This window comes from Acanthochromis polyacanthus, chromosome 21 (genome assembly GCF_021347895.1).
Source record: "Acanthochromis polyacanthus isolate Apoly-LR-REF ecotype Palm Island chromosome 21, KAUST_Apoly_ChrSc, whole genome shotgun sequence".
In the NCBI taxonomy this organism is placed as follows: Eukaryota; Metazoa; Chordata; class Actinopteri; family Pomacentridae; genus Acanthochromis; species Acanthochromis polyacanthus.
In genome coordinates, this window is record NC_067133.1 from 19,877,349 (window position 1) to 19,895,660 (window position 18,312).

General features: G+C 39.3%; 2 protein-coding genes across 2 annotated transcripts; one reads left to right on the forward strand and one right to left on the reverse strand.

Moving 5' to 3' along the window:
- Positions 1-3,234: 3,234 nt before the first annotated feature.
- On the reverse strand, positions 3,235-10,951 carry atp5pd (ATP synthase peripheral stalk subunit d). Its single transcript, XM_022198151.2, has 6 exons — positions 10,872-10,951; positions 10,336-10,474; positions 6,286-6,382; positions 6,023-6,094; positions 5,635-5,697; positions 3,235-4,534 (listed from the first exon to the last, which is right to left on the reverse strand). The coding sequence occupies exons 2-6, from the start codon at positions 10,455-10,457 to the stop codon at positions 4,403-4,405; spliced, it is 486 nt and encodes a 161-aa protein (XP_022053843.2). The 5' UTR covers positions 10,458-10,474; positions 10,872-10,951; the 3' UTR covers positions 3,235-4,402.
- Positions 10,952-12,523: 1,572 nt separating this feature from the next.
- On the forward strand, positions 12,524-17,353 carry LOC127531629 (medium-chain acyl-CoA ligase ACSF2, mitochondrial-like). Its single transcript, XM_051941330.1, has 16 exons — positions 12,524-12,683; positions 13,662-13,857; positions 14,110-14,238; positions 14,490-14,543; positions 14,632-14,750; positions 14,889-15,051; positions 15,170-15,265; positions 15,349-15,500; positions 15,593-15,684; positions 15,771-15,847; positions 15,924-16,031; positions 16,116-16,267; positions 16,412-16,553; positions 16,745-16,855; positions 16,947-17,015; positions 17,114-17,353. Exons 1-16 carry the CDS (start codon positions 12,577-12,579, stop codon positions 17,162-17,164), a joined length of 1,818 nt encoding a protein of 605 aa, XP_051797290.1. The 5' UTR covers positions 12,524-12,576; the 3' UTR covers positions 17,165-17,353.
- Positions 17,354-18,312: the final 959 nt, after the last annotated feature.

Below are 18,312 nucleotides of genomic sequence, written 5' to 3' on the forward strand. Positions count from 1 at the left end.
ACAACTTTCTCATGATGTCACCATGCCATGGCGATTGGCTGTCTGTAGAAAGTTGATGAAGCTCTCTTTGAGATATCAGGATCCCAAAGGAACTGCTATTTTCTTACAGAAAAATCCACAGAACTGTGGATTTCAGCCTGAACCTTGAACTGGTTGGAACAATCACATACAACATTGCGGACAGACCAATATGGAAATGTTCACAAATCTCAATAACAAAAGCTCATCCTGTCACTACACCTATCTTGACTTGATCTCAGCGTTGAATGAGTGCGTTGTTGTGTGCTCTATGCAACCTGTCATTCATCAACGCTTGCTTCTTGTCTGATTGTGATAATGCAATCTGCACGGGCCTCATTGCTCTCAGACCTGTCAGACGCATGGTCCGAAAGGCAGATCTGCTGTTTGCACAGTCCAATAAGAATCCAGCGGCTTTGCCTTGTTGGGGGATTCCTCCTTGGCAACTGGAACAGCCCCCTCTGAACTCTGACCTCAGTTGTGCCCTTTGGATGAGAGTAGGGAGAAAAATGGTTCCTGTCTAAATTCAGCCATTATAATGTGGAGTAGATGGGGTTCATGCCCTCTAGCCTCGAAGGGAAACACACATATTTGGGCATTGAGGGGTGACAAAGATCATCAGGCAACGGCGGGACAAGTGCAGAGCGTGATAGATTGTGTAATTGAACATGTGACGCTTGATGGATGTCTAAATGAGGAGCATAATAGGTTGCGTGACGGATAGGTAGGAAGTGAACACTTACATTTTCACACAGGAGCGGATGTGAGCAGTTTGCTTTTAGGACAGAGAATGATGGATCGATTCTGGAAGGGGGAGGACTGAGCATAAAGAGGGCATAGACGCATCCTTATTCTGTTCAGTGTGCAAACATTGGTGTTTTTCTAGTCAGCCAGACAGTTTCTGAGAAAAACAGTTCAATCAAATTTCCACCAGCAAGCCAAATATGCCCCATTAAATAAACCTGAATCAATGTCAGAAAATATCTGAGCAAAAAATAAATAAATTAAAAAGGCGCATTTGGGTCTACAAAAAAAGTACTTAATTCACTCGTTAAATATGTTACATTTCTTACATTTTTGTACAAAAAAGTATAAAATAGATGTCAAATTTATGAATAGAGTGGATGTCAAATAACTAGAGTTCATATTTACTTAGTGGGTAAACTTTACCAAAAAAAACCCTGAAAAATTAAAATAATAATATATGATTTTTTAAAAAATCATTAAAAGGGGTTAGGTAATGCTGGAAATCCAGCTTCTCTTTTTAAATAATCTTTTAATAGTTAGCTTACACTTTATTCATTCGTTCATTTTTTTCTTAAATGTATCTATATACCTCTGACTCGATGCACTGTTTTGCACTTGAATAGGTTTGTGTACCATTTTGTTGTACACATACAATGACAAATAAAGATATTCTACATGCTCCAGTGTCAAACACATTGTATGTGACACTGGCCTTCAAAAATGACTTGAACATGTTTCTTTGTGTTTCTTTAAAGACAACAAATTGCAAAGTCAATCCACTTTGTCAGCGAGAGGAAGACAGTTTAGGATTTAGCTTATTTCTTAACAGACCGTAAACAGCAGCACTGACATCTGAAATCCTTCTTAATCTTGCACACTTTGTTGCATAAAATAAACTTACTTGTCTGCATATAACCTCAAAAAAAGATTCTCTGGGGGACTATTAATTCTTTGTTACACGTCAAACAGGGGTAGAGGGATTTCATTAAAATCATTACTGGTTGTAAAACAGCGTGCTGAGTGCTGAGCTACGGCAACAGTTATCAAGCAGACAAGTGCTGCCAACAGCTGAATGGTCAGCTGGGACAAGAATGGCTGAGGCAAGGGAAAGTAGAGCTGCAGCGGGTCACGCACTACATGTGGGCATGCAAGTAGCTGCTTCACATAGTAGCTCAGCACAGGTGACATCCAGTGACCCTAAATCAGAGCTGAGGAACCTGTTATGTTGTTAGCGACCTGCTTGTGCTGCAGCAGGTTAAAGGCCAACATAACTGATTAACAGTATACGGCTTAAAATGAACGTCTTTGATTCTAAACATGTGAGAGCAGAATGAGACAGAATGAGACCACAAACATGACAAACTATATTTATGTCGTCCCCTCGAAGTCGCAGTCTGCTCAAAATCCCTGCTCCACTTCTTCTGTTTCTTTTTTCAGTCTCATTCTAAAGCAGCTTCTTGAGAAACCTTTAATGATGCACAAGTGGCACCGCAGTCACGTCAACTTTACCCAGTGGCGGGCTGAAGAGACAAGTGCTCATTGGTATGACATAATTTTGAGAGGATTAGCGCCGGTCCACTGTGGAATGCACAACATGTCCAAATGGAGAAATCAAGAGAAAAGGTGGCGGAGAAGAGAACAGGAGCCTCACAGTGTGAAGGCACTGAAATTTTGCTTCACCTTGCTAGAAATGTGAAGCTGGCTGTAAAACGTTTCCTGTTTTCACACCTACTTAGTTAGTCCAGCCAGGCTTAAATGTTCACATTAATGTGATATTATACATCTGATATGCATCAGAATTACTAGATATTTATCACTTGTCAGTATTTGGCAGATGGTGATACATAATTTTGGGTAATTGCTTTTTTTGCATCACCTTTTAGATATACGACTGTTAAATGATAAGGAATGTTGACAAAACTCTTACTTTTCTAGTTAACTGGCTCTTTAAGTTCATACCTGGTATGTGTTTGCAACATTTAGCCAAGAAGCTGAGAATCATGCACACTGAATGGCATCTTACAGACAAGTAAAGTTCTAAAATGTCTAATTTTTCTGCTTGTCCAGCTTGTTTCTATTCATTTATATACAATCTAATGACCAGTTAGTATTCTCTTGAAATCTGCTTTTGTCAGTTTCGTATGATCACGGCATAAAAACACCATCATGTGAGACTGATTTTAAAAGATTCTGGTGTGTTACATTACATAAATAATGGGACCGAGAAGAATTACGAACTTTATGTCCACTGTGTTAAGTTACATGCAGCGTTGTGTGCTAACTGACTGGTTTGCAAATGAACAGTTTTGATGTAATATAGAGTGTATTTGTTTGAATGGATGAGTTGGAAACAATAATAATAATAATACATCGAATTTATATAGCGCTTTTTTGGTCACTCAAAGACGCTTTACAAGATAAACAGACAGAAAGATTAAGAGAAGGGAAAAAAATTAAGCAAAAGTCAGATTTGTCTTTTCACAGATAGACAGTAAAGCCCACTTTTTATTGCTCTCTCAGATAAATACTGCCCCCTGCAGGAGGAAAGTGTCACATCGCAGAAGTTTGTTGTGTTGTTCAACAACTAGACACTGAACCCTGAGACAATGACAATGTTGAGGCTGGGATGCATTCCTTAACTTATCAGCATTAGGTCTGCACCCATGGACAAAGCTATGTACAGTATTAACCCACAAACCAAAGCCATAATAACAGTGCAATGAGAGCATGGAAAGCAGGTTTTATGTTTAAGGTCTCTCTCAATCCCAGAGAGACCGCTCATATTTCCAGCTGTGGTGAAACGTAGATTTATGCTGTAGTCATAACAAAGCCAGAACAAGACTGACACAGCACAATAAAACGGCTGGACGGTCATTTGTTCTGCCGACATGCTGTCCGCGTACTGACAGATGACTCGAATCTGCCTAATTTAACATTCTGCGATATGTATCGACGCAACAAGGCGGAAGTCCAAGTGTGTGTGAAGCTGCACCTAGCTACACACACGCGCAAATATACAAAGAGGAGAAGGCTTGTGCCCTGCTGATGCAGAAAACTGGCAAGTTACTGAGAGCTCCCAAAGACAACACTGACCCCACAAAGAAAGGAAACCATACTCTGCTTTCTGCTGAGATTGATTTGGCCGAGTATGTACTTAAAAAGTCATCAGTGTATCCACAAGGGCTGGATTTTCAGTGAGTGTTGGAGGATATTTCATACCAAATTTAGAAAGAAAACAAGGTCCAACAGATCAAGTTGAGTTCATGACGCCTTGGGAAGAAATCCAGTAATAAAATAACAGTTGTTTGCCTGTGTGGGATCCGCGGGGTTGTTTACAATGGGCCTGTGAACACTGGTGACCTTCAACATGTTTTACTGATCACACCATTGCACCATGTTTTCAGAACTCACTTTGAAGATTCATTTAGGTCTAATTAAGAAGAAAGAAAACAAATCATCGGTTTTTTTTTTGTTTTTTTTTTGACTCCATCCAGACAGTGGATCCAGACAAAAAACAAAGCATTTCCATTTCATAAACTCCTGAATGGTCAAAAAGACTAGACTTTTATACACATACTGTACAGGTTTTCTGCAGTGGAAGATACAGCACATAGAATATGGATAGTGTGCCACATTTTTACAAGTCAGCTATGGGTTTGTGTGGCCAGTATGGGTGCTTCTCTTTGTCCAGTTTCGTTTCTGGGAATGTGTCATTCAGGTCTTCAATGGTCATCTGGTCAAATGGAATCATGTTTCTGAATTTGTCCAGCTGGAGAAAAAAAGAAAAGAGGATCAAGGATTTGGAAAAACTCAACCAGACGTCAGGTAGAAAAGTCTTCTCAGGTCTTCTCCATGTGGATTAGTCAGTTACACCAAACTCTGCTGTGAGCATCCGCAATTACAAGCCTCTCCACATCGCCACACCTTCATGAGGTTCTGCAAACCATCTTACATTTTCTATAACTCCTTCACAATCAAGTATCCTGTCAGTTTGGAAAAGAGAAGCTGCTACCGAGCAGGATCGGACCATGAACGGTCTCCACACACAAAACGATTAAAGACAGAGTATGGAGGGTAAACCCACATTAACTCAAGGCAATGAAATACAGGGCTCCGCTATCACAGATGAAGAAACAATCGCTCAGAAATATTCATGAAGTCAGATGATGAATTTGCCCTGCGGTTTAGCCTTTCCTTATTTCACTGTTATTCAGTACAACAAGCTCAGTTGTGTTACTTTCAGGCAAATATTAAAGGTAGGCACTTTTTAAAATCAAATTCTGTGAATGTTTTCTCAGAAAAAATGTACTCCTATACAGTCCTGGCTCTGTAAATGGGGAGCAAACAAAAGTGCCTTGGACAATTTAACAAATCACTATTCCTATCCATGCTCATACTTACGCACAGGACAGATGGAGATGTTGGTGTGAGAGTGACGGTAAATCTTGCACATTCTATCTAAATGTGCTAAATATCAACATATATCAATCATTATATCATTTTTCAGAATCACACACTCCACCTTTAAAACATGTATTTTCCTCAGTGGTTGTTGCTGATGATACTGAGAAAACTTGGCAAAAGAATGAAGATGATGATGCTCTCATTATTTAATGTGGGGTGCAGACAAAGCACAAATCTGTACATTACTATTATTATCGTTAGAAAAATTGGATGAGTCCCCATGCTATATATAAAGATAAAACTGCTTCACATTTACAGCAGAATCAGATAAAGAATTAGTGCTTAGGGATACCAGATTTGTGTTTTGTTTCTCTATTGTAATACCTGCTGTGGTGGTATTTTCTATTGCAACTTTCTGAAGTGTCTGTTGTTTACGAAAAAACAAAACAAAACAGCATCTCTCACCTCTTTTTCATACTGGGCTATGCGAGCCTTGGACGCTTCAATGTAGGCGGTGGCTGTTTTGTTCTGGAGGGGATTAAAAGGAGTTTTGGCACATTACAAAAATCTAACACAGCAAAATTAAACAACAAAGAGTAATTCTTACAAAAAGGAAAATAAACGGCCAATTTTGGATTTATTGAAATGACCGAGATGTTGTTAAATGTCATTTATTCTACTCTTTTATTCATTCTCTGTGGTTGCTGGTGTTTCTCTTTCATTTCTCATTCATTTCAAGAGAAAAAGGTCATGTAGCAAAATGTGGTAGATTTTATTCATTCAGTGTTTTCGTTGGGAGTAGAACAAACAGAAACATAACATATATCCACAATGTAAACACAGTGCCACTCACCGCTTCTGCCTCCTGAGCATTGATAAGCGCTGTCTGAGTGTCTACAGGCTCAGGGACTTTCAGGGCGCTGAACTGAGGAGACACAGACAGTTACAGCTTTGTATGATAATAAAACAAAACAAAATACTCAACATGCTGTCAATACAATCTCAAAACCACTAGAATATCAAAAGGGAATTAGTAAAAAAAAAAAAACACCCTGCTTTCAGTTTTCAGTATCAACAAGAAGTAAGATTTATCGGTAGCGTTTTTGATTTATTTACCTTCTTTTCAAACTCATCCACCATGCCTGCTTTAGCCACAGCAGATCTGTAGTAGGCCCAGTCAATGGCAGCAGGTTTCTCAGGCAGAGAAGTGAGTCTGTGAACACAGATTTTTTTTAAAAAGTGAGCTTACTGATAAAAATGGTCTGTCTCAAATTCTTAGCTATGAGCTATAGCTAAGCTATTTGTGTGTGTGTGTGTGTGTGTGTGTGTGTGTGTGTGTGTGTGTGTATATATATATATATACACACGTGGACAAAATTGTCGGTACCCCTCAGTTAAAGAAGGAAAAACCCACAATTCTCACTGAAATCACTTGAAACTCACAAAAGTAACAATAAATAAAAATGTATTGAAAATTAAATAATCAAAAACAGCCATTACTTTTGAATTGTTGATTAACATAATTATTTAAAAAAACAAACTAATGAAACAGGCCTGGACAAAAATGATGGTACCTCTATAAAAGATTGAAAACTATTTGACCAGAGTGACATGATTAACTCAGGTGTGTCATTTAATTGACATCACAGGTGTTTCCAAACTCATAATCAGTCAGTCTGCCTATTTAAAGGGAGACAAGTAGTCACCCTGCTGTTTGGTGAAAAGGTGTGTACCACACTGAACATGGACAACAGAAAGCGAAGGAGAGAATTGTCCCAGGACATCCGAAAAAAAATGATAGACAAACATCTTAAAGGTAAAGGCTATAAGACCATCTCTAAACAGCTTGAAGTTCCTGTGACAACAGTGGCTCATATTATTCAGAAGTTCAAGACCCACGGGACAGTAGCCAACCTCCCTGGACGTGGCCGCAAGAGGAAAATTGATGACAAATTGAAGAGACGGATCGTTGGAATTGTATCCAAAGAGCCCAGAGCAACCTCCAAAGAAATTAAAGGTGAACTCCAAGGCCAAGGTACATCAGTGTCAGATCGCACCATTCGTCGTTGTTTGAGCCAAAGTGGACTTCATGAGAGACGACCAAGGAGGACACCACTGCTGAAAAAAACTCATAAAAAAGCCAGACTGGAATTTGCAAAAATGCATGTTGACAAGCCACAAAGCTTCTGGGAGAATGTCCTTTGGACAGATGAGACCAAACTGGAGCTTTTTGGTAAGGCACATCAACTCTATGTTCATAGACTCAAAAACCAAGCATACGAAGAAAAGAACACTGTCCCTACGGTGAAACATGGAGGAGGCTCAGTAATGTTTTGGGGCTGCTTTGCTGCATCTGGCACAGGGTGTCTTGAAAGTGTGCAAGGTAAGATGAAATCTGAAGACTATCAAGGCATTCTGGAGAGAAATGTGCTGCCTAGTGTCAGAAAGCTTGGTCTCAGTCGCAGGTCATGGGTCTTCCAACAGGACAACGATCCAAAACACACAGCCAAAAACACCCAAGAATGGCTGAGAGAAAAGCGTTGGACTATTCTAAAGTGGCCTTCTGTGAGCCCAGATCTGAATCCCATTGAACATATGTGGAAGGAGCTGAAACATGCCATTTGGAGAAGACACCCATCAAACCTGAGACAACTGGAGCTGTTTGCTCATGAGGAGTGGGCCAAAATACCTGTTGACAGCTGCAGAACGCTCATTGACAAATACAGAAATTGTTTAATTGCAGTGATTGCCTCAAAAGGTTGTGCAACAAAATATTAAGTTATGGGTACCATCATTTTTGTCCAGCCCTATTTCATTAGTTTGTTTTTTTAAATAATTATGTTAATCAACAATTCAAAAGTGATGGCTGATTTTGATTATTTAATTTTCAATAAATTTTTATTTATTGTTACTTTTGTGAGTTTCAAGTGATTTCAGTGAGAATTGTGGGTTTTTCCTTCTTTAACTGAGGGGTACCAACAATTTTGTCCATGTGTGTATATATATATATATATATATATATATATATCCCTATTTGTTTATTTATGTTATCTCTAATTGCTTACATCATTGTTGCATTGCCTGCTCTATGTGCCTTTTCTAATTGTCCCCTGGGGACAAATAAAGTTTTCTGAATCTGAATAGATTAGCTTTACTTGTGAGAGGTACGGTGCATACTGGACAGGTTGCCAGTCCATCACTGGGCTAACATGAGGAACCATTCACACTCACATCTACATCTACAGTCATTTAGACATATCAGTTAAACTAACATGCCTGTCTCTGAAATATGGAAGGATAACAATGGACCTGAAAGAAATCCATGCCTGACAAAGTGGCCTGAAATCCTCACAACACTTGGCTGACATCACAGACGCAGTCCTGAAGTGTGTGAGTTCTTAAGGGTTCCAGATGTTAGAAAAAAGGAGGAATGGGACACAGATATGACAGCATTTGCCTGGAAACAACACGTTTAAAACATGGACTTGTGTTTAATTTTCAGTTTGTGACATTGAAGTGTTTACACTTCAGCAAATTAGTAAAAATCAGGAACGTCATGAAGGCGTGGATGTGGCTTTTTGACTGCAATAACTCTACAAGCGTGCAATAAATGGCTACAACAGGAAGCAACCCGATGCAGTGGCTTACTGACAAACTTCCCAGCGGATTTCATTCCACCATCACTGCCGAGTTTGTGTACATTTTGTGTGGAACAGGACAACCACGTATATACATCACCAATTTTACAACGAACTATGTGCAAGTTACTAAGGACGGTCTGCAGACATGTGAAGTAGAGTGGATAATTTTACTGAAAAGTCTCTAACAGAGTCCTCACGCTTTAACAGTGGGACAGCCCTACACCCTCATGCACTGAGCAAGAACACGTCTCAAAGACCAAACTAGTAGTATTGTGCCAATGAAAACATTTAAACCCAGAACCTTCTTGCTGTGACAACAACTGCACATCCTTGCCACCACTGGTCATGTACTGCTAATTTTAAATATACTCACTAATTTATTATGTATATCTACTTATAACATCCAGACTCATTCAGACCTGTAGCCTACACTACACTCGAATAGACACATTGCCCCAATGAACAAAGCCTGCATGTGATAGGAATGTGGGAGAAAATATCGCAAGCGACAAGCAGGCAGACGGTTTGAACCCAGGGGCTCATTGCTTTGAGAACGCATCACGACTTCACTGCCATCCACTGCATCAGAATGCTTCAAGAGCGTGCCACAGAAACCTTGAAAATATAATGTCTGCTCTCTGTGCCTGTAAGAATATAATTCCATGTGCCACAACATAACTCTTAAGCTGCCAAATATGAATTATAGAGGTATGGACACAGAACCTCAGGGAAAGTGCAGAAGTGTTTGGCAAAGAGATGTGGGATAGTTCTAGTGCACCCTATAGATGCTTGACTGGATTGGGATCTAATGGGTCTGGGGGGTTGGGTCACCACTTTAAAGCCATTTTTGCAGTGTTGTAGAGGTCTCTTTCATGTTGTGGGATGTCGCTGGAGCCATTGGAAGGGATGTGCTTGGTTTAAAACAACGTTTAGGCACAGAGTCATGTCAAACTAACATCCACATGAATGCCACAACTAAAGGTTTCCCCACAGAATGTTGCATTTAAACAGAAGGATTATTTATTTCATCCATCATCAGTGGTTTTAATGTTGTGGCTGAGCGGTAGTGATATATTTTTTTAAATATATCACTCTTGGTGCACCAACACAGAGGGTGTTTCAGTTCCTAAAATGCATCTTGAGGAGAAAAGATCAAGAATTTGACGAGTGGGAATGCACAGTTGTATGAACAATGTAGCCTTGATTAAATCTTTACTGCTAATGCCAGAGAAGACTGTTAGGTTGCAACAAAACAACAGATAGGTAAATAAGGTGTGCCACACACCATGTTAAATCATCTCTTAAAAACCAGAAATCACAGGTGAGGATGTTTCATTTCATTAAATGTCTGTTGCTTCAACTCTGCTTTCCTCGTGTCTTTTTAACAAACAAGTGTTGAAGAAACGAATTGAGGATGAGATGAGAGGGTTTAGACTCAATAATAAATTTAAAGAGAAAAATAGTAGCACATGAGAAGAGTATATTGGTAAGGCTGTGTCAAACATTAGAAAAGGTAGGAATTTACTTTGCAGAAATAGCATCACTTCTTGTCTTCAGGTTGTTGAACATGGTTCTCTGGTTGGGAGGCACCCTCTCTGCAAAAGCCAACCAGTCAATGGCCTTCAGTGCAGCTCGTCGGCCAGCCATGCTTCAAGATGTGTTGACTGGAGGGACAACAGAAAGACCCAATACTTATTACATTAGTTTACCAGGGAAAATGAATCACTGTTGATCAGTCTTTTCTCACAAATGTCGGCATTTATGCTCTTGAGGCTGAACTTTCCTTGTACAAATAGCAAAGAGCCAGTTAGTTTACTGTCCTCTGTGTCTTTCCCCACATTGTTATTATGTAAGTGGATGTCATTTAGATTCAGACAGGTTAGCTTACGTGGCTAACATTAGCAACGTAAAAACACCCAGAACAAACAGGAAATAAAACAGCAGTTTCGAATTTACAGTCATTTTCTAATATTTTGCTGTTGTATTGTGTATCTTCTCTAATAAGTCAATGACAAACACTTGAAAAGGTCTTTAATAAAGATGAACATTTGAGCAACGTACCGTCAATAAGACAAACTCCTCCGAAGTAACGAAAGGAAACGGAAATGACTTAAGAGCTTAACAGCCAATGTGGGGCAAAGTCGCCATCTGCCGGTGGGAGTTTAAACGCACAAACCAAATTTTATCGACAACAGCCATGGCCATAAGTTTGGACACAAGTACCATGACGCTTGTGAATCTTAGAAAATACCACAAAATTGTCACTTACAATACAGTACACAACTCCTGAGAACTATATTAAGTTTCATATAAAAAAAAAAAACATCAAAAGAGTTTGGTGTCATTTTGTTATTCTTACCAAATTCGGTTGTGAAAGTACTGCATTTTTTTTATTTTCTTCTAATATTATGTTTTGGGAACAAAGTTGTTCCAATTGTTGGAATTTATTGATAATATTATATCCCTTGTTGATTTGTTGACTAATTAAACTGGTGCTGTCAAAAAATATTCGTTATGTTCTGTAATAGACATCAAAACAGACATAGTAACTCATGCTGTGTCCAAACTTATGGCCATGGCTGTAGACAGATGGATGCGGATTGATGTACTACTATATGGAGATAGTAACATGCTCACAGTGTTATTACCATGCTGATGTTGTGCAGATAATAGATTAATTTGGCTTTTTATTATCTCATTTTAGCTCTAAGTGTTTGAAATTTGGTCTTAAACAAAACTAGTGGACAAATGTTGACCTAGTGGTGGTGTAAGAGGAAAAATCAGTTATAATTCAAGCAGAGAAAAACACGAATGCCTCAACCAGATAAAATGAAAATGTTTTTGCTAGTTGTTGTGTTATTTCTTCAAAAACACAATGAATGTCTGCATCCTTTTTTATTTTGTCTTTGACCTTTCTGTTGTGTTGAGACAAGGAAAACATGGTGGGTGTTGGATTTAAGCATTGTCCCTGATCCTGTTTGTGATATGCATGGGCAGGATGTCAAGGCACAGCCGGGATGAGAAAGGTGTCCCATTTGGAACATCAGAGTGGCATTTCTGTGTTTTTGCAGATGACGTTGTTTTGTATGTTTCATCAGGAATGATGGACAGACAGTGTCAACCGCAATGTGACCATCATGGTAAAGAGGGAGCTGAGTCTGAAAGCAAAGCTCTCTTTTTACCAGCTGATCTGGTTTCTAACGCTTACCTATGGTCACGACTTTGAAGTACTGACTGAAAGAACAAGATTGTGAATACAAGTAGTTAATGAGTTTCTTCCATTGGGTGAAGACCTCAGACACGCAGAGGAAGCTCAGAGTAGAGTCGCTTCTCTTTTGCTTTGGCAGAAGACACAGTCTGTTTTGTTCATTCCTGCCAAAATAGCCATGATTACGCATGATTTATTGTTGAAAAGCAATAAAAGGAGAAAACTTCCAAGGTGGGGAAGTGTTTTTATAGCCACTTAATGCCTTTTTATTGCCTACTTTGTAGATACAGGATGCACCCTTGTTGGTTGCTTAAAGTTCAAATGTGATGCAGTAAAACTGTTTCACTTGGTGTTGCAGGTTGCACATTCTCGGTCACACTCACACAGTCACACTCAGTCAGTGAGGACGAGTGAAAGTTAAAGATTACCAATACTGTTGCGAAGTCTGACCATGTTAAGTAGGACATTTGTTGACAAGACCCACTATTTCCTATCCAGACACGTTTTGACTGTGTTAACATCCAAGTAAAACAGATTTACTGTGGGATATTTGAGAAGATGTCAGCACTAATTTCGTCCTGCGTTTCTTATCTCAGAGGCATGAATGTTCTCAAACACAGCATGAAATGGAAGTTAAGCAGCACATGTTTGCTCCAGTGGTGTCGGTAAGTTTCAGCTTTGCTAATTTAAAGTTCAAGCAGCAGAATTTTTGTCTCCCGCAAATCTATTATGGGTGTTTGTGGTGTTTTTGCTTAAAAATGCAGCAGTAGGGACACAACTTATCTTTTGTCGCTGCTACTGACTGAGCATATTGGAAACTTTGAGACAGTGCACTTTCAACAGAAAAAAGTAATATGAGAAAAACAAGGAGGATTTCTAGCTTGCAGTAAATACAAAGAACAAGAATATTTGCTTGGTCATATTTGGTGGCCTTCATGCATTCTGTCACTCAATAATATGAGCTCAGTTTTGTTCCATATCACTATTTAGCTTAAAGATTAGTTCGGTGCGTTGAAACAATGGCACTGTAAAACTATTATTTTGCTTTCATTAGCCAGCTCATGCTCGGATTTTTCTTGGCCATTAAGATCATCTTGACATAGTGTATGTTTTGTTGTTTACTGCTGAAACAGCCACATGTTTCCCATGGCATAGAAGAAGTGTGAATAATCAGTAGGAATTCTCTTCTAAATCTTTAAAACTGGAAGTAAGTAAACTTTATTTCTTTTACTTTATAGGTCTTTAACAGGCAAGATTCACAAAGTCCTTCACAACAGAATGAAAAATAACAATAATATAAAACAACACATAAATACACATGACAACATGACAGTAAAATACAGTCACCGACCATTCAGTCAACCAAAAGCTTGCCTAAATAGCAGTGTTATAAGTTGACTTTTAAAAGAGTCGACTGAATCAGCGAGATGAAAAGACCGAGGTAATGCATTCCTCAACCAACAAATGCTAAATCACCTCGAGTTTTGTAGCGAGTCTTACGTACCGTCAAAAAATGTCATTAAGAACATCTAAGAGACCGACTAGAAGTGTATGGAATTATAAGATCACTGCAGTAAAGGAGAGTGCTCAAATCACAATATTTGACCCCTGTGAATTTTGTTGAACCCTGTTTTCTGTGGCAGCTCTCTCCATGTGGACAGTCCTCCTCACAAACCCTCACTGACCAGCAGCTATGTCCATGGCACGTCATCTGTCTCACTACTCCCCCTGACTGTGAGCCAATGCCTGGACACCACAGTCCAACGCTGGCCTGAACGTGAAGCTGTGGTATTTCTGCATGATGGCATCCGGAAAACCTTTGCCCAACTGCAGCACGATGTGTGTCTTAAATACTATTCATGTTACTGTACTGGCATTTTCTGATATTCAATTGATATTTTTGAGTTTGATTGTCCTTTAGTTACTCAGTCTCTGTAGTGAAAAAGATCTATGAAGCTCTAATGCTGACACAAAAATAAGAAAGATAAAAGAGGCTCATTCTCACCTCCCCGATGACCTTTGGTGGACCATATAACACTGTTGAAAATTTACACTCTACACTTGTTCATGTGATGTCTATTTATTGTGCAGGTTGACAAAGCTGCTTCAGGTCTTCTTGCTTTGGGCCTGAAGCGAGGAGATCGACTGGCAGTTTGGGGACCGAACACCTATGAGTGGATCCTTTTCCACTTTGCCACAGCCAAGGCTGGAATTATACTGGTCTGTCTCAGAGATGCTCATTTAGTTTTAAAATGACATTTACACTGGGGTAGCAATTAATATGCTGTCCGATGCTAGTTAAAAGGATGTGTACCTCTCCAGAGGAACAGTTGTGCAACTGTTCGGTTTCTGTAAGTCTCATGGAAAACATGATGTAATAAAGCTATACAGTCATAGTAAAAGTACTTTATATTGTGGTTATTGTAAATCCCTGATAACAATTTGACTTTATACTGTTGTAAATATTGTAGGTGTCTTTGAACCCAGCCTATGAAGCGAAGGAAGTGGAGTTTACTCTTCAGAAGGTAGGACATATGCACATATAGCCTGTATTGGATCACATTGTCCAAACCTGTAAGGTGCATATATAACAAACAGAGTTGCTGTCTGTAGGTCTGCTGTAATGCAGTGGTGTGTCCTAGCCAATTTAAAAGCCAGAAGTTTTGTGAGATACTGAGACAGATCTGCCCAGAGATCGACACAGCGCCAGTAGGCATGATCAAAAGCTCCAGGTTTGACTCCAAATGTCATATTGAATACACGTCCTTCCTTTGTTGACATTTTGGGACCACAAATTCGTTCAAAAATTCACACTTAATAACTTATGCTGTTCTACATAAAACACAGAGATTCTTTCTTGGACCCGGCAGGTTGCCAGGCTTACGAATGATAATTGTGACCGATAGCAGACAGCCAGGGATGCTCCATCTAGAGGATGTGATGCAAGCGGGGGAGGCTCGGCACCACAAAGAGCTGTTGGATCTGCAGAGCAAACTGTCCTTCGATGATCCCATCAACATTCAGTTCACATCTGTAAACTGCACTTTTTACAGCGACACACATCTATTGTATTGACTTAGACTAACATTATGAGAGCGCATAGATTTACCAGTGATTCAGATGACGTAATTTACTTGATTTTTTGTGTCAGGGTACTACTGGGAGTCCAAAAGGAGCCACTCTTTCTCACCACAACATTGTAAATAATGCATACTTTCTTGGTCTCCGAACTGGTTTTGACTGTAGAGTAAGTCCATCTTTGCATCTTTGATTTGAAGACAACACGAACCCTGAATTATGGATAACCTTCTTTTCAATATTCCCCATCAGCCTCAGGTTCGAGTGTGTGTGTCTGTACCCATGTATCACTGCTTTGGCTCTGTAATTGGAGTGATGAGCATGGCAATTTATGGGATCACACTGGTCTTCCCTTCTCCAAGCTTCAACAGCCGTGCCAGTTTAGAGGCCATTCAGAGAGAAAGGTACGGTGCTCATCCCTTACAGTGAATTGTCAGCAGCTATATAGTAATGTACACTTTCATTGATTGCCATTCATATCTTTCTTTCATTGAAGGTGTAATTTTGTTTATGGCACTCCCACCATGTACACTGACATGCTCAACCAGCAACACATACACAAATATGATTTGTCATCACTTGAGGCTGGTAAGAGATTTAAGCACATGATGAATCTGTTGTGTTGAATTTGGCCAGTGTTGAGGCATCTTTTCTTATTTGCTCCTGCGTTTTAGGACTCATTGGAGCTTCTCCGTGTCCTGCTGAGCTCATGAGAAAATTGAAAACAGACATGAATATGAAAGAAATAATGGTGAGAGGACACATTCCTGTACCTCTTCAAATAATGCTGTACTAACATTTACAAGAGGAGTCTCATGTTTTAATAGGCCGTCTATGGAACCACAGAAAACAGCCCTCTGACATTTTTGGGATTCCCACTAGACAACGAGGAGCTGAAGATAAATACTGTTGGTTGTATCATGAGTCACACTGAGGTATGCTTTCTTTTCCCACAAACCTTTCTGCCAACATCACCACAATACCTTGATATACTGTATATTTGTGTATCTTAACTATAGGCTAAAGTGGTGAACCCTGATACTGGGGAGATTGTCCCTCTCGGGGTCACAGGTGAGCTGATGATCAGAGGCAGTTGTGTGATGCACGGGTACTGGAACGACCCTGAGAAAACCAAAGAGGCTATCTCCACAGACCGCTGGTACAAGACTGGGTAAGACAGAGTTTGACTCTAGATATCTATAATGTGTACAGTGTAAACTGAATGTAAAGGAGGAAATACAATGGTGCACTCATGCAGCAGAGGTGACAGTGTTAAATGTTGGAAATGCTGTGTTGACAATTTTCATCGACACAGTGACATAGCCAGCCTGAACAGTCTGGGTTACTGCCGCATTGAAGGACGCATAAAGGACATGATCATCCGTGGTGGAGAGAACATCTACCCTGCTGAGATAGAGCAATTTCTCTTCAAACATCCCAAAGTCCAGGAGGTGCAGGTGAGATTTGAAACCACTGGAGGGCAGCAAAGATTTATTAAGTAGTTGTCTCTATGCTTGAGCAATTTTCTTTTTTGTTCCTGTTGTAAACGATAACAAGTGAATGGAAACATATTTTACATAAACTTAATTCAGGTGTTATAATAGCTATCTGTTGAGGTTGATTTAAATTCTGCTTCTCTTCTTCCCAGGTGGTTGGAGTGAAAGATGAGAGGCTGGGGGAGCAGGTGTGTGCTTGCATCAGACTGAAGGTGGGCCAAACCTCCAGTGCAGAGGAGATAAGAGCATTCTGTAAAGGCCAGGTAAGAGGAGATGATAGATAAAATGACCAGGAGAATGGGGATAATCTTTACAGATTTGTGCACTGATGTTTTGGGATTTTTTTCTGTCGAGATTTCCCGCTTCAAGATCCCACAATATGTGATGTTTGTGGACAGCTACCCTATGACTGCCTCTGGAAAGGTAGGAAATGTCTTCTTGAATGTTAACACACCTATAAACAACTGTCATACAGTATATATATGTGATTACTATGAACTGAAACTGATGTGTTTGTCCAGGTCAAGAAGAACAAATTGAAGGAGGCGATGGAGGAGAAATTAGGTCTTTAACTTTGTGGACCGAGCACCAAAAACTCCACAATACTACATACCTAAACAGCTGCTGGAGTGTAATCTATTTTATTCTTGAATTTGATAACTAAGAAACCTGAATATTTACAGTTTAAACATTGTCCATTAGTAATAGCAGAGTGGAAACTGAGTAAATCCTACTAATAAAGGCCACAAGATTTGACTGAGGACTTAAGAGAATGATGAATCCTTTTGCAGTATGATGAAAAGGTATCTTCTTCAGTTACAGTATACAATCCAAACTACACAACATATTTATCTTCTCAATATTGTGACCTGCCAAGTGACTGTAGATGGAAATTAGCTTAAAGCTAACTCTGGTGCAATACATCAAGTGGAAACATTTTTGTTTAATATTGTACATGGTCCCTTTTTAAATATATTGATAAAAAAAGTTTTTATTGAAACAATTCTCACACACAGTTTGAGATCATCACCCAATGTCTTCAACCACTGTACAATAGTAGAACTCATTATCTGAACACATGCTGTACAGAATCTGAAATAAACAGGACCTTACGTACAGGCTTTGAACAATCAACATTCACGTCAGTCATTCTTGTAAATATGAGGTCCACCCATACTTCTCCAACCCCATATTACATATGCACACATGGAAAAAAAAAAGCAAATCGGAAAATTACATTTTTAAAGCATACTGTGAGATAAATGAGCAAATATGAACATATCCTTTTTAAATATAATACATTCTAAATAGATATAAGTTTAACTGTACAATTTAAGTGAACATGCAAAAATATAAATAAAGAGAAGCTGTGGTCTGTTGGGGGCCTTTTGTCAGGGATAGTATTTTTCTTATGAAACATAGCTGACATCTGGAGAGCAACACATTGCAGTGACATTCAGTATAATGTCTGCTCTCTTTGACTGTAAGAATATACATCCATGTACAGAATATTCTCATTTTTGCTGTGCAGTGCGGAAACTGATCTTGGTGAACCATCACAAAATGCATCTCAGTTCCTAAAATGCACCTTGAGGAGAGAAGATTGATCATTTTACGAGTGTGAATGCATAGTTAAATCTTTTCTGCACTAGTGCCATAAAAGATGTGTGCCCCTCGGTCGCATTAAAAGGAGGATTGTCAAATGTGTGTACACAATATA